This window comes from Leiobunum rupestre, chromosome 7 (genome assembly GCF_980474605.1).
Source record: "Leiobunum rupestre chromosome 7, qqLeiRupe1.1.hap1, whole genome shotgun sequence".
NCBI classification, from domain to species: Eukaryota; Metazoa; Arthropoda; class Arachnida; order Opiliones; family Sclerosomatidae; genus Leiobunum; species Leiobunum rupestre.
The window spans coordinates 28,194,699-28,215,070 of NC_143390.1; the positions used below are offsets into that span (position 1 = coordinate 28,194,699).

Below are 20,372 nucleotides of genomic sequence, written 5' to 3' on the forward strand. Positions count from 1 at the left end.
TATTATTTCCCGTATACGCAAACACACATCTCCATGCATACCCGTCTCCTAGCTGTTCCGCTATCATATTCCTTTTATTCTTTTTTTTTTGTAAATAGTGTAGTGCGTAAGCGGAGCTATTGGCTATATAGATTCGATTATAACCCCATACCTAAAGACGGTACTACCTTTGATAGGCCCCTATTACGCGAAAATACCTGACCGGAACATGGCTATAGTATAATATATGTGTAGTGCGTACTTGTATCCAAGGTGCGTGATTGGAAAATCCTGGAACCTTTGCCTATATAGTTCGCCTTACGAATAAAACGACACGAATCTTCAAGCAAGCCAACATAAGTCGCTTAGCCGCGATCGAGATCGGACGTTCCACGACCTCCTTTACTACGACCTCGTCTATATACTATCTCACCACCCTCCCTCCGATATATCCTGCTGCACTATGAATTATGAAGTCAACCGACTCCGAAGTTTCACCGATGACTTTCCGGCGAAATTTTTGGACAAAAAGGATCTCGCGAAAGCCGGGCTGTACTCGACGCACTATAAGGATTACGTAACTTGTTTCTCCTGCCAAGGATTACTTCACTCGTGGAAGGAAGGCGAATTACCCTTAATCGAACATTTAAAATATTTTCCAAAATGCGAATTCCTTAACGACCGCGACGTTGGAAATGTGCCTCACGAACCTTCGTTCAAGAGGCCTCGCAAAATCCCTGATCGCATGCGCTACGAAGTCGTCCGTTTGCGGACCTTTCTCTTTGGATTTCCCTCGAATTACACCAATATCCGCGAACTCGCCAAAGCCGGCTTTTATTACTCAAAGTTTGAAGATTGGGTTCTTTGCTTCTCTTGTGGGGGACAGCTTAATGCGTGGCGAGAAGACGACGTGCCGCTAGAGGAGCACGCGAAACATTTCCCCAAGTGCAAATTTATTTTGGGAGATAAATCAGGGAACGTTCCGAACGAAGCTAAATACGAGGTTATACCGCCTCCGTCGAAATCAATCACGCGTCGCAACCCAGGCTCCCACGAGACTCCGGTGGACGAAGAATCGGTCGTTAAGCCGACGATAAACAATTCCGAAAAAGACATCCAAACGAAGGTTAAAGACGGACGCTATTGCGCGGTAGTCTAATATGTCAAAAGTGCCAAACAAGCTTGCAAAAACTGTATGGTTTAACGACGTGCCGGTTTTCAAAGGATAATAGCGCTTCTAGAAATTATGCTGACGCCTGTATTTCAAAACCTTACTTTTACGAAATGCCATATTAAAAAAAACTTAATTAAATTTAATTTCTTCGACCTATATATTTTTGTAAGTAAAAAAAAACAAAAACAAAACTCTGATGGGAGCACACCGTAGACTCAAAAATTAACAATGTCGTATTATAACAACTTAGTATTATTATTATTACACTTTCAATCACTCATTTATTTCATGTATCCAACTTTACTCCAAGTTAAAATAGTTGACTGAAAAATAAAAATATAAATAGTTAAGCAAATATATCTGATTAACGACATTGTCTGCCCATACGGTTCATTGCATTTTTATTGATATTTGAAAGCATGAGTAGAAAAAAAAATTTAAAGGGAGACCTACCAGCTTGTCGTTAAAATCGCTACTATTTTATTAAAAAGTCTTATTTTTGCCCGTGGGTGGCAATGGACAGGGACCAAAAATATAAAAGTGTATCTCTGAAACGAAAACTGAAAAGCTTGAAACGATTCCAAAGTTTTTTTTTTAAAAAAAGCAGCAAACAAAAATGAAGTTATTGGATCCATTTCTGAATCTCTTGACACCAATTTGACTAACAAAATTTTGGAAAGTCGGAAACTGTAGTTTTAGATTTTTAACCTACCAGCGCCTGTAGAAGTGTTCAACCCGCAGCGCACCGCTGTACTAGGAGAAGTATCGAGGCTGGATCACGGCGTAGGTTTCCACCCTGTATTATAGAGGGTATAACCGTGATGTCATTATCACGATAGTTTCAGCCAACGACGTAAATAGGCCAACGCACCCAATCGTGTACATTGAAACCCTTAAACATTGCCATGTCACAGGGGGGGGGGGATTTCTGATCTTACACTGGTGCCCAATTTTCCTAGCTACGCCAATGATTCTCCGGTTTGCCTGGACCACTTAATTAATTCCCAGTGTTTTAGTTTTTTTCAGTGATTCTGCTAGAATATTTTGCAATAGATATAGGTCCAAATGTTATATTATTAGTCTTTGGATTAGAAGTTCTATGTAACGGCGGCTGTGGCATGTTTGTACCCTCCAATTCGAATTCACTAGGGCTGCGCTTGTCGTGCTTTTGGGCAATCGAGTCGGGTATCGAGTACTTGATTCGGGGGAAATTTTCTCTTATTCGAGTCAAGTAAATCAGAAAAAAAATCGAGTAAATTTTTAAAGAGTAGGGGTAATCGAGTATACTTGATTAGGAGCTGATCTTATTCGAGTAATTAGTAAATTAAATTTGAAATAAGTATAAACAAGCTTTCAATGCAATATACTTTTTTTTTAATTGTGAATGTACCATCTCCGTATATGGCTTCCGAAGTTATAAGACTCAGGTAAATTCTAAAGCCGACCGACATCCGAATTCGTGAAGTGACACTCTAAACCAAAACTAAAACTTTATAATATTGTTTGAAAAAAAAAACCACGCCGGCGCGCAAATTATTAGAAGCCGTGATCCATCCCCAAGGTCATTCAAAGCATTTGCTGATTGTACGTCTTATAGGTACCGTTTATTATTTCCACCCTAAAAGTTGCAAAAACACGTCTTTGAACTATAACAGCAGCTTATTCGAGTAATCGGATACCCGACTATTCAATTTTTTTTTGGTACTCGGTAATCGACGAGTGTTTTACAATTAATTATTCGAGGTCCAGTTTGAGTACTTGATTTAACAAAATGCCGAGTAATCGATAATATTCGAGTACTCGCACCATATATTAATAGAAATGAGACTAGAAGCAAGATTGAACTGTGGTGAGATGTTCGAGTAAGAAGGCTGCCATGAGAGTGGAATCGCCAGTATTCTTTGTTTGAGCACGCCATCTATTATGAAAAAATTATTTAATTATATTTGTTTATGTATTATTATTTATATAGATGGTGCACTCTCATGGATGCCTTCTAGCTTTCTCTTGAGATATCCGGATAGCGCAGTGGTTCTAGTCTCATTTCTAGTCTACAGAAATCACCCTATTTAAATCGGTCAGCAGTTAAAACACGTTATTCTAATGTAGCAGACGAAGTGCACTGGTCATGGTCCAGTTTATTTATTCTAGGCCTGGGGACTCATTGGCCACCTATCCACTTTCAAAAAAATTCTTATTCCCCATCCTGCGCGAGTCCGTTGGTCAAGCGAGACCTCCAAACATGGCGGTATTCTTATTGCGGGTAAATCTCTCGGAAGGAAGACGCTGCGCCGCCCACCCGATAAACACGCCTCGCCGCCTGTCTTTCGCTGATACCTAGGAAACATATGTTACGCTCCAGGCGTAAACAGGCGGAGAGCCGGAAACGCCGCAGTCGCGCAAAGAGAAACAACGGCGGCGGGGAGATTGAACGGGTGCTCGCTGACGGCGCGCCACGTAGAGCGACCACATCGTCGGCTAGGCTATAGAGGGAACTCCCGCAAAGCGTTAAACAACATGTTGCAGAAAATAAACGTTTTGTTTCCGGTGACTCTCGAAACGAACGGCGAATGAAAGACATATTTTAAAAAAGCCCCTTTAAGCCGATCCAGTTAAATGGGTGACTGAGGAGAGGTGGCGCTCGTTGAAATAGCACCGCCCCCCCCCCCCGGGAAATTCATCTTATGTTAAAGTCGCCAGCAAAGCAATAACGTCCATATACAACTCCCGACTACCTAAACGGCGAGGATATATACCACTCGCTTTATATTTTTCACCGAGTTTTTGGAAAAAAAGGTTGTAACGCTAAAGCTTCTGGCAGGGAAAATGACAGCATCCGTCGTAATACACTTTGAGTCTTTACTCGGTCGCAATACGTCCCTGGATCAACGAGACTTTGTGATCAAGGAGTTATGCGTCGCTACCGTTGAAGCAAACTCAGTTTTCCAGCACGCGACGTTCCGTCCTCCGTACGAAAAAATGCTTTTACCGCCGGAAATTCTTCGACGTAACCTTCGGATCGGGAAAAATATGCTCGGAATGCTTTGGGACAGTGGCGAACAACCGTACGACGAAGTGAACGAGAGCTTGCACCGTTTCACTGTCGACGCCAAACGCGTCTACTGCAAAGGCGAGGGCGAGACAATATTTATCTCCGAGATCCTAGGCCACTCGGTAACGGAACTGGCTGGCATTGGATGCCCAAAAGCAAACGAAATTATCGGCGAATACCCCAATTTCCCGCGATGCGAAATACACAAGGGGTTCTACAGCGAAAGAATCGCCTGCGCCCAGGAAAAGGCGCTAAAGTTCGCGAGCTGGGTTTTCGATTACGAAATGTCGGCCATATATTCCAGCACTGACGATGAAGAACTATAAATGGACGTTTCAGAAGTTTGCACGCGTTTTTTTTTATCTCATTGCGTGTATTTTCATTTTTCTACGTAATAAACTGCGTCTCACTTTCGAAAACCCCGACTTATTATTTCCCGTATACGCAAACAATCTCCAAACCCGTCTCCGCTATCATCTCCCTTTTGTTCTTTTATTTTGTAAATAGTGTAGTGCGTAAGCGGAGCTATTGTCTATATAGATTCTATTATAACCCCATACCTAAAGACGGTACTACCTTTGATAGGCCCCTATTACGCGAAAATACCTGACCGGAACATGGCTTGATTTTGCGCTCGTTGCAGCCTACTTCAATGGGCTAGTAGGCCACATTTTTAAAGCTCTCTGGCGCTCTTTAACTCATCGTAGGAAATGGGAAAAACCAGGCATACTTCTGAGCTCACCGCCTAAAACCAGGCTTGGAAATAAGCGGTGGTCGCTGGGTCAAAGACCAGTTTATTAATTGCTCGGACGTTTTTTTTTAATTATTGCATAAAAGCGTACCATATGGTACACGGCTAAAATTATGGTACGACCAAGATTTCGAAGTAAAATTATTGAAGTGTACCATAATTATGGTACGCCTGGCAACGCTGATTGTTATGGAAAACTTTCTAGAACAACCCAACAAGGAACAAGAACCACACCAGGCTTGGAAATAAGCGGTGGTCACTGGGTCAAAGACCAGTTTATTAATTGCTCGGACCAGTTTTTTTTATTCAAAAGCTTGGGGTTCACTGGTCCAGTGTCCAGCCTATTAATTGACAATTATCTACCGTATTATTAACCAACTGGTCTACGCGTGACCACTACTTAAATAATTCAAGAGTTTGGGAGTCACTGGCCAAATAGACCCGTTTAGAAATATACCTTATTTCCAAGCCGCCTGCCCACAACGCCTTACAATTTTTGCATAACTTTTGAAACATCCTGTATATTTTGTAAGCATACGTTGAAGGGTTCCATCACAGAGATGAGGGGTGGAAATGAGGGAAGTTAATTGTCATGTCACAGGGGGGGGGGGGGGGGGACATTTTCTGATCTTACACTGGTGCCCAATTTTCCCAGCTACGCCAATGATTCTCCGGTTTGCCTATCTTTGATTTTAGTTTATGAAAATACATCGTAAGTAGTATACGAAAATGGTCCAATTTTTTTTGAAGCCTGTAAGTCAGGGATAACAAGGGATAATAGGTGTTTCTATAAAATACGCTCCTCCGACAATCAACACCTTTATACATGTATTTGTATATATTATCTTGTAAAAAGAGCTATTCTAGTCAGCTGCAGCAGAGCCTCACACCCCCCCCCCCCATCCCCCACACCCGCCCTCGCCATTTTCCGCGTCAATCGAGGAAGGGCGAAGGAGTGAGAATAAACCCAAACAATTACAATGGGGAAATTATAGACGTTAATATGCGTTTCAAAAAAAAACAAACAATATACCTCGTCTTTACATTTTAATTAAATACATTAATAAAAGTTACAATAAAATCTATTAAATGTAATTTTAATTCTCAATTATTAATTTCTTTGCCATAGGGCAATTTTAAAAAATTATATATTTTTGTTGGTTATCCAGTATAATATTTTTCCGATTAATATTCGACATACATCACTAGCTAACTAGTGTTAAAAGTCAATGATGGATTTTCCGTGATGGTTTCGATAAATCGTCTTCGGACGTGACTCGTGTAAACTGCGGTGGTTTTTCGTATTCTTCCCTTCGAAGTAATTTGGTGACTGGTTTATCGAACGTTTTTATTTATCCCGACGAAATCTTCACACTTTTTCCGTGAAGCGAGTCAATTATATAGAATATTAAATATCCAATTACGAACAAAGTTATTACGGTTGTTAGGACGTAAATATAACGTCTGACAATGTCGGCCGCGCACGCCATATATACCGTTCTATCAACGCTCCTATATGGGTAGCGTTATCTTTCAAATCTCAATCGATAGTAACGACGTAAGTCGCGTTGAAACTATATATATATAGCTGTAGTATTTATACAGGATGACAACGGCAAAAAAAATATGGAAAATAGGGAATTTCGAGTCGATTTGTAGGAGACAAAAGATAAAATAGTCAAGAGTGTAATTGTTCTTCGGTGCCGGAAGGGAAAGAGCTAATGTAGGCGCCGCGGGCATACAGTAAATCCTTTCCCGGTGCGCGTTTGATTTTAGTTTCCGTACACCCAGATTTATACGGTCGTATAAATCGCGGAACCTTAAACCTAGGAGCAACAATCACAAGGAGAACGCAGCTAGCCTTAAAACACCCTAACGAAGGGTTGTGTACGAATTTCATTGCACGAGCCTTTACGCTGAACGTTTTACGGGCGGGGGGGGGGGCAATTTCCGAATTCCCCCTTCCGACGGCAGCAGGCGCTACAGCGTCTAACCAATGAAAAATGTACGCCATAAAATCCACGACTTTTGAAGGGTTGCGTTCTCCTTGTGTGGGGCGTTGCGTTTGTTGCTCTTAGCTTAAACTATTATCGTAGCCTCAAACGTGTACACCTTTTTATTTATAGAATCTGAGAAAACAGCGTGATTGGCAAAACAAAACTACTTGACGGTGATGGCATTTTTTATGTTTTCTCCAACATACAACGCCTTTAGAACGATCGGAACACTGAGCACGCACCGAGCAATCTCTAGGCGGTTTTATAGATTCTACACCATATTCGTGGCCCATCATGATATATCACTCTGACCAAGGAATTCGTTTCACGCAATAACGTTTGATAGTTTCAATAGCACAAGGATTTTAAGAATTTTTGCATTTTTGGGTCTCTTTATTTCATGTTTCGTGTGAAACAAAGACTCATTGGATTTTTTTATATGGAAATGTTATAAGGACGCAAACTTACGAGTATTTATGTTACATAAGCTTTTACTAATCAATCTTTACGTTTCCTACTTTACTACCAGCCTTCGTAAAAACCCAGTCGTCACTCTAGCGCGTTTATTCACGCCCAACTTTGATCTCGCGCTGTAGTGGCCAACCCATTCTTCGTTAAAGTTTCTACGTTTACCTACGAGCAAAAGATATCTGTATATTATTTTTAGAATGTGTATAGTTTTAGCATCGAAGCCAATATAATAAGCGTCCGATTACCGTAGTTATAACAGTTGTTTCTATAGACTGATTTTTTTTAATAATATTATATAGCCCCCCCCCCCTATGATTATTCACTGGATAGCTAATTTTCTTACCGAGAGGCTTCAACGCGTGCCATAACATCGTCATTCGTGTCCTTGCTATTAAATCCCCTCGCGATACAAAAGCAGGGCTCCAAAGGTATAAGCTTTCTTTTCCTGTTCAATAAATTTTATTCTAAACATCCTCTCTAAGTATAAATAGATCCATTCTTAATAAGGCTAAATCAACATTCTATAAGGGTGGAATTTTTTTCTAGCGGGTTATGAGTCATGAAAGCTAAGTTGGAAGTGAGGAATATCAATAATTAGAAGTATAGGCCCGGACTGGTTTAGGTCGACTGGTCGGCGAGGGTGACTAAACGGCGTTACCATTACCGAAATGTCTTCGAGTGAAGAATCAGATGCTTCGATTCAATCGCTGTCGTTGCCGACTACGTCGCGAGGTTTCAAGAGGAAATCCATCAACACGAATTCTTCCGACGATTTAGCTTCTAAATTAAGAAAATTTGTGGAAAATCAAAAGCTAAATATTTTATCAGAAATTGATAACCAGGTACGTAAAAGGGGGCTCGCTTTCGCATTTATTCATTTACTTCAAATGGTATTAAATAAATTTTACGTGTCATTCCAGGTTAAAAATAAAGAAGACGCGATTTTGGACTGCCAGAAAATAGTTGAAGAAAAAGAGAAACTCGAGAGACAGATCCAACATTACGAATATAAAATACAAAACCTTAATACCCGATTAAACGAGTGCAAATCGCAATACGAACTTAAGGTCAAACAATTGGCGAGTAAACTAGATTCGATAAATAGTCCGATTGTTACATCTATATCGCTAGATACGTTCGCGACCGTTAGTCGCGAATGCGAAATTTGCCGCTCAACGAAAACGCAGTCGGATTTTGTATTTTTTGACTGTTGCAGTCACAGTGTGTGTTTGGACTGTAAAAATAATTTACCAACTAATAATTGCCCGCATTGTAGATTGATAATAAATAAAACCATTCACCTAGTCAAAGCGGAAAATTGCAGCCGCTTTTGTTTTAAAATTGATGAGCGGCCTTTTCTAAACAACTACCTCGTCATCGACTGAGGTAATTTGTATCGTTCTCGTTGTAAAAAAGATTTAAAATGTACATTTCACGTCTAATTAAAAATTGTATAATTGTATATAGCGTATAGATGTTTCTATTAAACAAATTGAACGAAAGAAATATAAATGTATACTTTCTCTTATCCGTCGTAAGACGGAGCTTTATTAGTTTTCCCGAGCGTCATCCCAATCCAAGAAAGATTCTAAACAGATATCACCGGGTATGAATTGCTATCACGAAATAGGGTACCACTATAGTAGGGTATCCAAATGTTAGTATAAGTCATATATCTGGTTTTTTTTTTAGAATATATATTACCAGAAGTGTATAATATTGTTATAGAAGCGTGACACTTCCAATTCTTCACACGCAAAATTTAACTGAGAGACCAGCGTGGGAAATAAGGCAGTGGGCAAATGACCAGTTTAAAAATTGCCCGGACCAGTTTATTAATTAAATCAGAGGGGGGGGGGGAGGGTTAGTGGTCCAAATGTTATATTATAAGTCTTTGGATTAGAAGGTCCGTGTAACAGCGGCTGTGGCATGTTTGTACCCTCCAATTCGAATTCACTGGGGCTGCGCTTGTCGTGGTTTTAGGCAATCGAGTCGGGTATCGAGTACTTGATTCGGGGGAAATTTTCTCTTATTCGAGTCAAGTAAATCAGAAAAAAAAATCGAGTACATTTTTAAAGAGTAGGGGTTATCGAGTATACTTGATTAAGAGCTGATCTTATTCGCGTAATTAGTAAATTAAATTTCAAATAAGTATAAACAAGCTTTCAATGCAATATACTTCTTTTTTTTATATAAATTATGAATGTACCGTATACCGTCTCCGTGGCACTGGGTGAAAAATCTGGAACCACTCCTTCTGAGTAGAGTTTGCAAGTTTTCTCCCCACTGGTTTAAGGGGAATTTCCCCGAGATCTTCGGTTTCCCCTTCCATAAAAACTTGCAGAGGTTTTAATGCAATAGTTAGTGTAGGGACGCTAGTAGTTAGCTGTGGCAGGGCTAGCCACCATCCTCCCACATAGTTAAAATTACCCTGTATCGCTGTTAAAAGGGCCTCAGGTCTGTTGCGATGCAGGTTATAAAAAGTAGATTATTATATATATATATATATATATATATTTGTCATAATACACTAGCTCAGCCCCCGCCCCCCCCCCCCCCTTTATTCCGTGGCGATGGCGAATGATAGTTTTATTTACATATTATTCAGCGTGGGTGGCAACCTCGCGCCGACATTAAAGTCCAGAAATCAGGGACTCTTTCTCGTATATTTTGTCTTTCACAACGTCCGGGCAAAATCGTCTCTGCCTCCTTGTTCGTTTCTATAATTCATATTTGGTTGTACTGTATATTTATTTATTTCTTTATATTTAAAATGGTCGTCGGACGCATCCCCGTACACCCGGAAGAGGATGAATATTTATCGGATCAACATTCTTCTGACGAAGAAGAAGAATTGGAAAACAATAACGATGACCTGCCCCATTCAGACAGTGAGGAAGATGACTTGTGAGTATTTTGGTGTTTCAAAAGGTTATGCAAAAACTTTAAGGAGTTGTAGGGGGGGGGGGTGAGTTGAGAAGTATGCCTGTTCTTTCCCCATTTTCCTACGATGAGTTTAAAGAGCGCCAGAGAGCTTCAAAGTGTGGCCTACTAGACCAAGGAAGTAGGCTGCAGCCAGCGTCAACCCAAGCAGCGGGGAAATGCGTACATAAAGGTTTGGGTTCGTGTGATAGGTAAAAAAGGGACTTTGTAAATAAATCGAGGTAACCAGCGTAAAAGAGTAAAATTAAACAGTATTTAAAGTCCCTGCTCCTTAGTTTTGCGCTTGTTGCAGCCTACTTCCAGGGGCTAGTAGGCCCCACTTTGAAGCTCTCTGGCGCTCTTTCAACTCATCGTAGGAAAATGGGAATAAAACAGGCATACTTCTCAACTCACCCCCTACAACTCCTTAAAGTTTTTGCATAACCTTTTGAAAAAACCTGTATATATATATATAATTGCGATTTTTTTTTGAAATTTTATTTAGAGATGAGGCTACCCAGACAACTAGATCCGAGGTTGTGCCACCGAAGATCTTCAACGTAAACGGATTCGTTATTATTTTAGCCATTCGGACCTTCTTGCTGCCAAAGGTTCAAGCAGAGGACGATGATGTCCATTTTTTAATGGAAAGACTCGAAGATATCGTCGCAGCCAACACCTATCCCAAGTATGTTTCCTTAAGATTGATCGCGTTGAATACGTTTCTATATGATTTCTCTCATCTCCCCTCCCACTTTTTCTATATCGCGATTTAGCCCAACTAGGAATGCCGAAGGAATATACTCCCCAGCCCACGAAGATTGCGTAGCACCAAATGCCGATGGTTTTGCGTAAGAGTTTTTTTATTCGCATCATCATCATTATTATTATTATTAATAAACAACACTAATTAAGTTTTCATTTTATATTTAGCATTCAAACTGCGATTTTCGAGTCTTATTTATATCGTCGAAATTTCCGGGAAGAACACGCGGAACTTCTCCCCAACCACGTATCGCCTCTTTTGAGCGACCTCGACAAGGAAATAATAAAACATGTTAATGCAGTTATTACAAATGAATGCATTAACATGTTTGACCTGTCGTTTAATCTTTAAAACTAGTTGTTTCTTTGTTGTATATAAATAAAAAATAAATAGGTATTGCGATATAATCTTCGTCATATGGTTTTTTTTTTTATTTGAATATAGCTTTAAAATTTCTAAATCAGCATATATAATATCAATATAGTATATATATATATATATATATATATATATATATACCATTCATTATATTGATATTACATATGTTGATTTAGAAATTTTAAAGCTATATTCAAATAATATATGTATATATAATATCTTATATAAAAAAAGAATATGAAATATACAAAAATAAGTAAAATCCCAATAATAAAATATATAGGTTCACACACTTGACACAGGGGCTCGTTAAGACCCGAAACGTTGTGTCCGGCTTTGTATAATATCTAAGTTGTATATATGTTTTTAATTGTTTTAATAAATTTCAATTAAAATTCATTGGCCTCATGAGTCCTCCGTAATTTAATTAACCTTATTACTGTAAAACCATGACAAAAATCAGTGCCTCTATACGTTCACGTTTTATTTTAGAACTAAAAATATAAAATTCTCGCTCAATGTTACAATCTAGACTCGCCCTTTCTTTTTCCGATGGCGGTATTCTTATTGCGGGTAAATCTCTCGGAAGGAAGACGCTGCGCCGCCCACCCGCTTAACACGCCTCGCCGCCTGTCTTTCGCTGATACCTAGGAAACATATGTTACGCTCCAGGCGTAAACAGGCGGAGAGCCGGAAACGCCGCAGTCGCGCAAACGGACCCTGCAGCCATCTCGTGGCCAAGCGAAACAACGGCGGCGAGGAGATCGAACGGGTGTTCGCTGACGGTGCGCGGCGTGGAACGACCACATCGTCGGCTAGGCGAGAGCGGCAACTCCCGTAAAACGTTAAACAACATGTTTGAAAAAAAAAAACGTCAGATTTACATTGAGGATCATTAACATGAATACGATTTGGAATAGCACTGAAACGGGTAACCACGATAAACAAACCCTCCTATACCTAGTGGCGGATTATCCAATAGGCTGAGTAGGCTTAAGTCTACGGGCCCGGAGGATAAATGGGCCCGGTAGGAATTCTTTAGAGGGGCCCTTGAGAATAAATAATCCACAGTTAACGCAAAATAGAAAAATATTTAAGCTTTTAAGCTGCGGCAAGTTTCCCAAAGTCAAGGGGGCCCCAAACAAAGCTAAGCCTAAGGGCCCGAGTGGTAGTTAATCCGCCACTGCCTATACCAGGCATTGTAACCATAGATATAAGAAATGTATATAAAGGTCTAGATAAATTTCGGGTCGTCTAAGCCTAACATAAAATACGGAATTGACCGCTAGCAGACACCGAGGAAGGCACGTGACCAAGAGCGTGAGCTCTCTTAGCATTTTAGTACTAAGTGCTTGACCTTTCCGCAGGCGTATTCTTTAGACACCATCTGTTGGTGAGTTTTAGTAATTAGTATAATTTTTAAGCAGGAGACAATGGCTCTCGCGACGATAGCACGAGCTTTCTAACCAATAGATAGCGCTTTATAAGGATAGCCTGCAGAAATTACGCGTTTCTGCTAGCTGTTACCTCCGTATTCACTCCCTTTGAAATATTTTATCTAGACCTTTATATACGTTTCCTATATCTATGATTGTAACCCGGCTACCAGTCTGTTCAAAGGCATTAAAAGTCGATAGATGACTTGGGCCTTATAAGGTGATGACTTATAGGTATATGCCTAGCCAATTATTATTATTATTAATTAAAATGTTGTGTAATATTTTTATTTAATAAATCGCCAAGAAGTAATATCTCCGAGAGCCAGGACCCGCTAAGCCTCGAAATGGGCTAAGAAATTAAAATAAAAGTCAGATCTTGAGACAGTATAAACGGGCTTTATTTAAGCCGCGCCGAAGTTAGAGTTACAATAATGGTTATAACACATTTGCAATCAAATTTTTTTGCAATAATATTAAAATTCAAAATTCATTTAACAGATTGACGATATATAAATAGACGCTTCAGTAAATCACCCTCCAAGGATATCGCCCACAAGTAATATTTTTTCAAGAGCCAGGACCCGCGAGTCGCTGTTTATACAGTGCGTTTTAAAATATAATGGGAATTTGGCACCTTTTTTTGGCAACAATTAGGAGGGTTCCCCTCTTAACCAGGTTAAGGCTAATTGGCAAAAACACGACGTTTTGTTTGCGGGTGAAAAGCTTTCATTATTTTAATAATGGCTCTCGGAAATATTATTTGTTGGCAAATTCCTGGGAGGATGATTAATTTAAGCGCCTATTAACGTATCCGAATTTCATGACGAGGAGAATCGGACGGTCAAACCAAATTCTGCCTTTTCCCCTTGATTGTCAAATCTAGAGGAGAATTCGAGCCGCCTTCATCGCCCGGTGGCTGTTGGTTTTTCCGTCTTCGGTAGTTTTGGTTTTGGAACCTGTCTTCCCAGTTAGGCGCTAGCGTCCAGTAGTGAGCTCGGTCCGCCACTTTGACGAACCAGTCATTGAGAGTCAAAGTTATTCGAATACTGTTCCGCCACGATTTTTTTTATTGTCGCGGTAATACGGAAATCGGTCCGTGATGAATTTGTAAATATCTCGGACGATGATCATCTGATCGGGAGTGTGGCGGATGGCCATGGCTATCAGGTCGACGTAAGAGTAAGGCGGTCTCTCGATCCTGGACCACAACCGGCAGTTGGACGAAGCGACGCTACACGCGCCAGTCGCGTCCATAAAGTTTTTGTATAATTGAAATCGTACGAAGTTTGGACACTGGCCATGAACAGACTATAGGAACTCCTTCGAAACCTTACGGAGCGCCACTATCTCGGAACCGGATAAAACACCCTTTCGTTCGTCGATCGTCCGTTTCGCCCACTTACTCATTAACCATGATGCTCTAGCACGCCCACTCGCCCGCTGAGTACGAACGAGTAAAGGTAAGTTAGGATAATATCTTCGCTGTATAACGCGGCGGATGACGTGCCTCTTTCTCCCCCGTCCCTTCCCCGGGGGGGGGGAGGGGGGCACCTTCGGACGCTTTTATCACTCGCTGAAGACGCTGCAAGCGACGGAGATAATTTAAAAAATATCGTTAAATTCCATGGTTACGTCGTTATTTGAAAATTTTGGCCCTAATCGTAGTTAAACCTCACTAGAGTCCATAAGTTGGTGGCTTGAGTATTTAAACTAAGTACTATTTATTGATAGACTGGTCGTTACATTTATTTTTTTGGTTTTTATTTTCAATATATTGGATTTTGTAGGTGATACGAACAAGTTCGGTTTATATTCTCGTAATAATATATAGTCGATATTGGGAGGATTTAAAAACAACATGTTGGATGTGACGTATCGTTTATTCACCTTCACATAATGGTTTTTAATGAGGATGTTACTTAACGTCTCGGCACTATGTACGAATTCATTGATCGCAGCCGAAATTTCTTTTCCCCATTGATCTTCCAAGATCAAATTGCGAGCGTCGTTCCATATTAGCGCTTTAAAATCAATTTTTTTTGATGGCCGACTAAGTTGTAACAAGACCGCTTCGCTCCATTCTAGCAACGGGATATTATCGTAGTTATGCCTATTTAGACACGCCATTCGTACCATATCATTCGCGTTTCCGCACATTTTAGCGTGGTATAACATTGGATTGGTTTTCGACAAATCTTCGATCCTGTCATCATCTGGATTTCTCGTGGTGAAGTCAAACAGTTTCTTTCGCTTCATTCGGTTTAGTTTTTTCGTTTCAGTTAATGGTACTTTTGTTACGGCCACCTTTAGCAACACGTTATTAGGTTCCGCGATAGTCCCGTTTGCGGGTCGTGGTGAGTCAATGTCACCCGATGCATCAATGTCGCTCTGTACATCTTCAAACGCGAATGGCCGTTTTCCGGGACTTACACCGGGCGTCTCGGCTTTAGAATCGCGTTCCATTTTCTCAATCACCTGGACGATGGAATCGCGACTATTTGACGAATCGCGTATCGGAGATTTTGGCGATGGCGTCATCAACGTACGGCCATGGCATTCCGAGTCGGAGTTTGTCATTTCCGCGTCGGACGACATGACGGTAAAATCGTCCTCGGAATCTAAAAGCGTGATTGGTTTTACGGTATAAATAGAACGCGACATTGTACGTTGACGTCCGTATACTATTTGAACGTGACATTAACAAATTACAATCATATATCACCCAGAATATGAAATTAACGACCGAAGAATTTTCGAAAATTAGACCTCTACAATGGTGCATGCGTGAGTTTGGAGGTCGAATGTATAATACGATTACGAATCAAACGGAAACTCAATTATTCTGGATTGATTTTCTGCGAAATGTTTTTGCACCTAAATATAAAGATCAAACCGGAGTTACATTTATAGCCGATTTTGATCAAACACAGCCAGTTATTATCACTAATCATTTGGAACTAAAGCTTCCGACAATTCTAGAATCCGCAATGTACTTTGCCAACAATAGAACCGTACCTATGTTGTTTTCCGTAAATATAACGCATACCACCGTTTTAAATTTGGCGGTTTTAGTTTTGTCTCTCCTGCTAGTGGTGAATTTAATTCGCGGAAATCGTACAAATAAGACTCGTTTAATCTAAATTATTTTTTAACGTAAAATCTGTATATATAAAAATATATATTTCCCATATATTATCTTTTTTTTTTGGGTCTAATTTCTTAATTTGTGAACTGATAGAACTACTCTAGGTTTATTTTTCTAGTTTTAAGAATTTTTTTATAACGGATTTTAATTCTGAAAACATATTTCAATTCCTAGCATTCTGGAGCATACGCTTTTGTATTTGACGTTTATTATTTAATTAGTTAACACCGCTAAGAAATGAGATTTTGTAAACCTCGAAATTACGAGCGGGACGCTGCAGCTCGCCGTCTGGTTTTGTCTCCGACTCGTGACAGAAAACGTATCGCCATCTGGTGTAGTATTTGGTTTTTTAGGAACATACATTTAAAATTTTTTAGTTTTTTTTTGTTGCGGTAATCTGCAACAAATATAAATTTATAATAGAAACTTTTAAATGTTAGATGTGTAAGGTAGAAAAATTTATATAAATATGAATACTTTTTTTGTGGGTCAAAAAATGTGACCAAAAAATTGTGTTAGAAATTTGTAGTTAGCAATGGACCAAGAATGGACTGTGATTTGAAAGACTGAATGACGACATTTTGTTATTCGCAGAAATGTACTTTAATACCATTAAAATGAAGCTGACATGTTAATCAACAATAAAAATATGTCCCTTTAAGGCCAAACCTATAAACTATTTTTTCAGCTCTCAGAACTGTTTTATGTTATAATATATATTTACATGACTTTGTTATTCTAGTGACATAATTGTGTTGTGCATTCTTCATTATTATTAAATTTACAGATATAAATGAACCATGAATTAGTAGAACTTTTGTTTAAAACGCCACGTTTTTCATTTAGTCAAAAACCTAAAACATCTAACGTTCCCCAAGACAGCTTCACAGATCTATCAGCCATGATTGATACTAGACTCGATGAATTTTCCACTATTTTTAACGGCAATGAAGTTACATTACCATCTGAAGTTACTGACATACTAAATGCTTTGAACGGCTAGCAAGTATCGCATACTTGGCTGATTATGTAGTACAAATCCTAGAAGAAAAACATTTTTGCTAATTGTGCCTAATTCTGACTCACCATTTAAATTATCCGACAGAGGAAACCTTAGGTATCCCCAGCAAAGCTTTATCATGTTAATGGCTAATATTGGATATAGTAACAACATTCTCCCTATCTTTGGGATTCACCTGCAATTTTAAAAAACATTGAAATCCACTTGTGGCCAAAAATTGCTCTATGCCCTTACATCCAATGTGATTTGAATAATAATCACCCAAATGAAATTGCTAATTTAATTTGTAGAAAGGTTGTACCCCTAATTATCACAAATATTACCAAAACTCTGTCCGCAAAATTTTAGAAAGTGAAAGAACTTGTGCATAAGCCTCTTTCTCAAAAAGTACTCAAGTCGTAAATTCTAAATTTTTCCTATCTATTGTTTAGTTGTGTACCATTCAGTGGGAAATCCACCTTGGTTTATTATATTTATCAGATTTAAATACCTTCCAAGTTTCCATCACTATTTTCATTCATAGAGATCTTCCAAGTGACAGTTAGTTAATCCATGCCAGTATAAATCATCAATATATGTTAACTCATAGTCCACCTAGTCAACACATATAAATTATCACACGTTAACCCATATTTCAACTAGTCAATATTTGAATAAATAATCATACTATGTTAAACAATATTCCAACTAGTCCTGTATAAATTATCATTATAATACATCATTCTATATTCTAACTATTATGTATTATTAAACTTATTTTGGCTCTTAAAAAATCAAGTTAATACCTTAATAATAAACTTTTACATAATCTTCAAGAGAAGTCACATTTATTTTCTTTTAAAATTCATTTATTTTACTATTTTAATTCAATTAAGTTTTTAAACATTAATACAAAACACAGACCTCTGGAAGTTACTACATAACAAAAATACAGTTGTAAGGAGAACCACGTGTTTATGTTTACATTTTTATACAGAAACGTCGACAGCGACTTCTGGCTCCAGAATGACCAAACTTTAATAACGTTTTTCAAAACTCCACTTTGCGTTAAAAAATCTGAAGAGGTGTTTAAATTTTTATTATTAATTAACTTAAATATTACTAAAAAAATATTTTACAAAAAATTACACATTACGCGATAATAATTGAAATTCAAAGTTCCGCGCCGTTCCTCCCATTCGATAACATGGCTGCGAATTTTCTCAAGGGGGGGGGAGGAGGGGGGGGGGGCTAGACTAGCGCCATAAAACGATGTGAGAAGTTTTTGAACTAATTTCCCATACGCGATTTTCGTACGATCGCCTGGGCCGCTATGAGCGCGAAGCAGATCTCGAGACGGCCGTGGTCGTGTCTACGCTTGTTCGAAGCGTCATAATACTCGGAAACCAAATATGGGTTCATTATTCAAATCGGATATGGGGTTGTAAAGTTATTGAAGAAATAGTGATGACGAAAAACATGAAAATTAACCCTAATTAACCCTAATTTAAATTAGGGTTAATTTTCATGTTTTTCGTCATCACTATTTCTTCAATAACTTTACAACCCCATATCCGATTTGAATAATGAACCCATATTTGGTTTCCGAGTATTATGACGCTTCGAACAAGCGTGGAAGTTTTTGATCATGATGGTAATCTCTCAAACTAAAACTCAATATTCATTTTAATTTTTTGTTAAACCCATAATTAGAGGATAATAAAAAATTCCGTCTATTTTAATGTCACCGCCATAAATTTTATATTTCTGGTAATTGAAATCCAACATTCTCTTTTTTTCCCCCCTCTTCATCTTTAAAATTAGCATCGGTATCTAATTTCAAAACTGGGTTAAACAAAATAAAACATCCTTATTTCTTTTTAGCAACGGCAGATATTCATTGGTCCTGTTCATTGGCTTCTCGATCGTCGAGGAACTAAGTCCACTTTTCATTCACTCAAAGAACCCGGTGATAATGAGTCCAGATATTAATCGTGATCTCGGTGCCACTTGTAATGAAAACGTCAATTTCAATGCTGGAGTACTGAATTCTAACAGGAACGATAAAACCACATTTGTGGAAAGTGATATGTTGGAAACGTTTAATGTTAGGCTAGCCAAATTCGTGCTGAATTTTAAACTTCGGCGAGACAATGACAGCGACAACTATCGAAAATTTTACAACGATACGGAGATCGAAGCCTCGCAAGCTCTTTTAGAGCTCTTGAATAAGCTTTTGGACGCAAATCGTCCACACTTTGAAAAGTTAATTCAGGAAATGGAATATAGTGAATTGTCTATTGGTGATGTTTTCTCCACCCTTGCCATGGATGTTCTACATGGTGACAACAAAGGCATAACGTGGATAAGGATAGGCACTTTATTTGCCTTTGGAGTGATGATGGCAAAACCCATTCTTCCAAAGAAGTCATCACACCCTGAGTTTCTAGACAACTTTGGGGTTATTATTGGTGGTGCCATTGAAGATTACGCTGGTGCGTGGATTGACCAACAAGGAGGGTGGGTAAGTGTGCTTTTACACATTACTCCTTGCCATTTTATGGGCAAGGGTTTAATGTTTTGTTTTACTTTACAGAAGTCTATTAAATCGCAGACCTTACAACCAGTTTCAAACATCCTAATGAAAATGGTTGGTTTGGGGATAATGGTGTTGCTCGGTACTGCTGTTACAATTATTGGCTTAAGCCACGCTGCATCCACTTTCAGCACGTTCTTAAGGAAGTGGTGATGGGAACAATAAGAAAGGTGCAAGCCGCTAAATATTTTATGGTCCACATTTGTTATTGTATTTTTGCATCTCTACTAATAACCAAAAAAAAGGGTTCCTTGTTGTTTTTACGCATGAAAAAAATATTTTTATTACCAAATAAAAACTAATTGTATGTGGCATAAGTAAAGTTCAATTTGCTTTTGATAGAAATCGAGGTTTCTTTTTCACGCTCATAAGGTTTACACGCTCGAGACATCTCAAACGTACGGTGCTCCAGGAAGTTCCGCTTTCAAAAACTTCAGTTTAGAACTGCTTATATCGTGCATTCTAACCTCCGTTATTTTATTTAAACAAATAAAAAACAATCCTAGTGAGATGAATTGAAGTTGAAAAGTTTCGTATAGAATTCAATATTTTAGCAATGTCAATTACAACAAAAAATAATATGGAAGATGCGTTTTAAAGGATAACTTTATTGAGGTAAGATACGAGCAGTTCTTTCAAGTATATTTATTATTGCACAATTATTATATTTATTCGTTTGAAACCTCGACTCTTAATGCAAAA

At 38.8% G+C, this 20,372-nt stretch overlaps 2 protein-coding genes and 1 long non-coding RNA gene across 5 annotated transcripts; 2 read left to right on the forward strand and 1 right to left on the reverse strand.

Moving 5' to 3' along the window:
* Positions 1 to 442: 442 nt before the first annotated feature.
* Positions 443 to 1,138, forward strand: LOC149935824 (E3 ubiquitin-protein ligase XIAP-like). The gene has a single exon (XM_090153592.1). It carries the CDS (start codon positions 443 to 445, stop codon positions 1,136 to 1,138), a length of 696 nt encoding a protein of 231 aa, XP_090009718.1.
* A 15,571-nt stretch (positions 1,139 to 16,709) lies between these two features.
* Positions 16,710 to 17,997, reverse strand: LOC149935825 (uncharacterized). The gene is made up of 3 exons (XR_016472316.1): positions 17,881 to 17,997; positions 17,586 to 17,689; positions 16,710 to 17,270 (listed from the first exon to the last, which is right to left on the reverse strand). It is a non-coding gene; the product is annotated as an uncharacterized LOC149935825 (long non-coding RNA).
* A 633-nt stretch (positions 17,998 to 18,630) lies between these two features.
* LOC149935826 (uncharacterized) lies at positions 18,631 to 20,015 on the forward strand. Of its 3 annotated transcripts, none has more exons than XM_090181643.1 (3): positions 18,631 to 18,728; positions 18,959 to 19,598; positions 19,671 to 20,015. In XM_090181643.1, exons 2-3 carry the CDS (start codon positions 19,050 to 19,052, stop codon positions 19,821 to 19,823), a joined length of 702 nt encoding a protein of 233 aa, XP_090037769.1. In that variant the 5' UTR covers positions 18,631 to 18,728; positions 18,959 to 19,049; the 3' UTR covers positions 19,824 to 20,015. The 3 variants fall into 3 exon arrangements, with proteins under 3 accessions (XP_090037769.1, XP_090037770.1, XP_090037768.1); XM_090181644.1 differs by having other exon boundaries at positions 18,635 to 18,844; positions 18,959 to 19,594; XM_090181642.1 differs by having other exon boundaries at positions 18,644 to 18,844.
* The last annotated feature ends 357 nt before the right edge of the window (positions 20,016 to 20,372 follow it).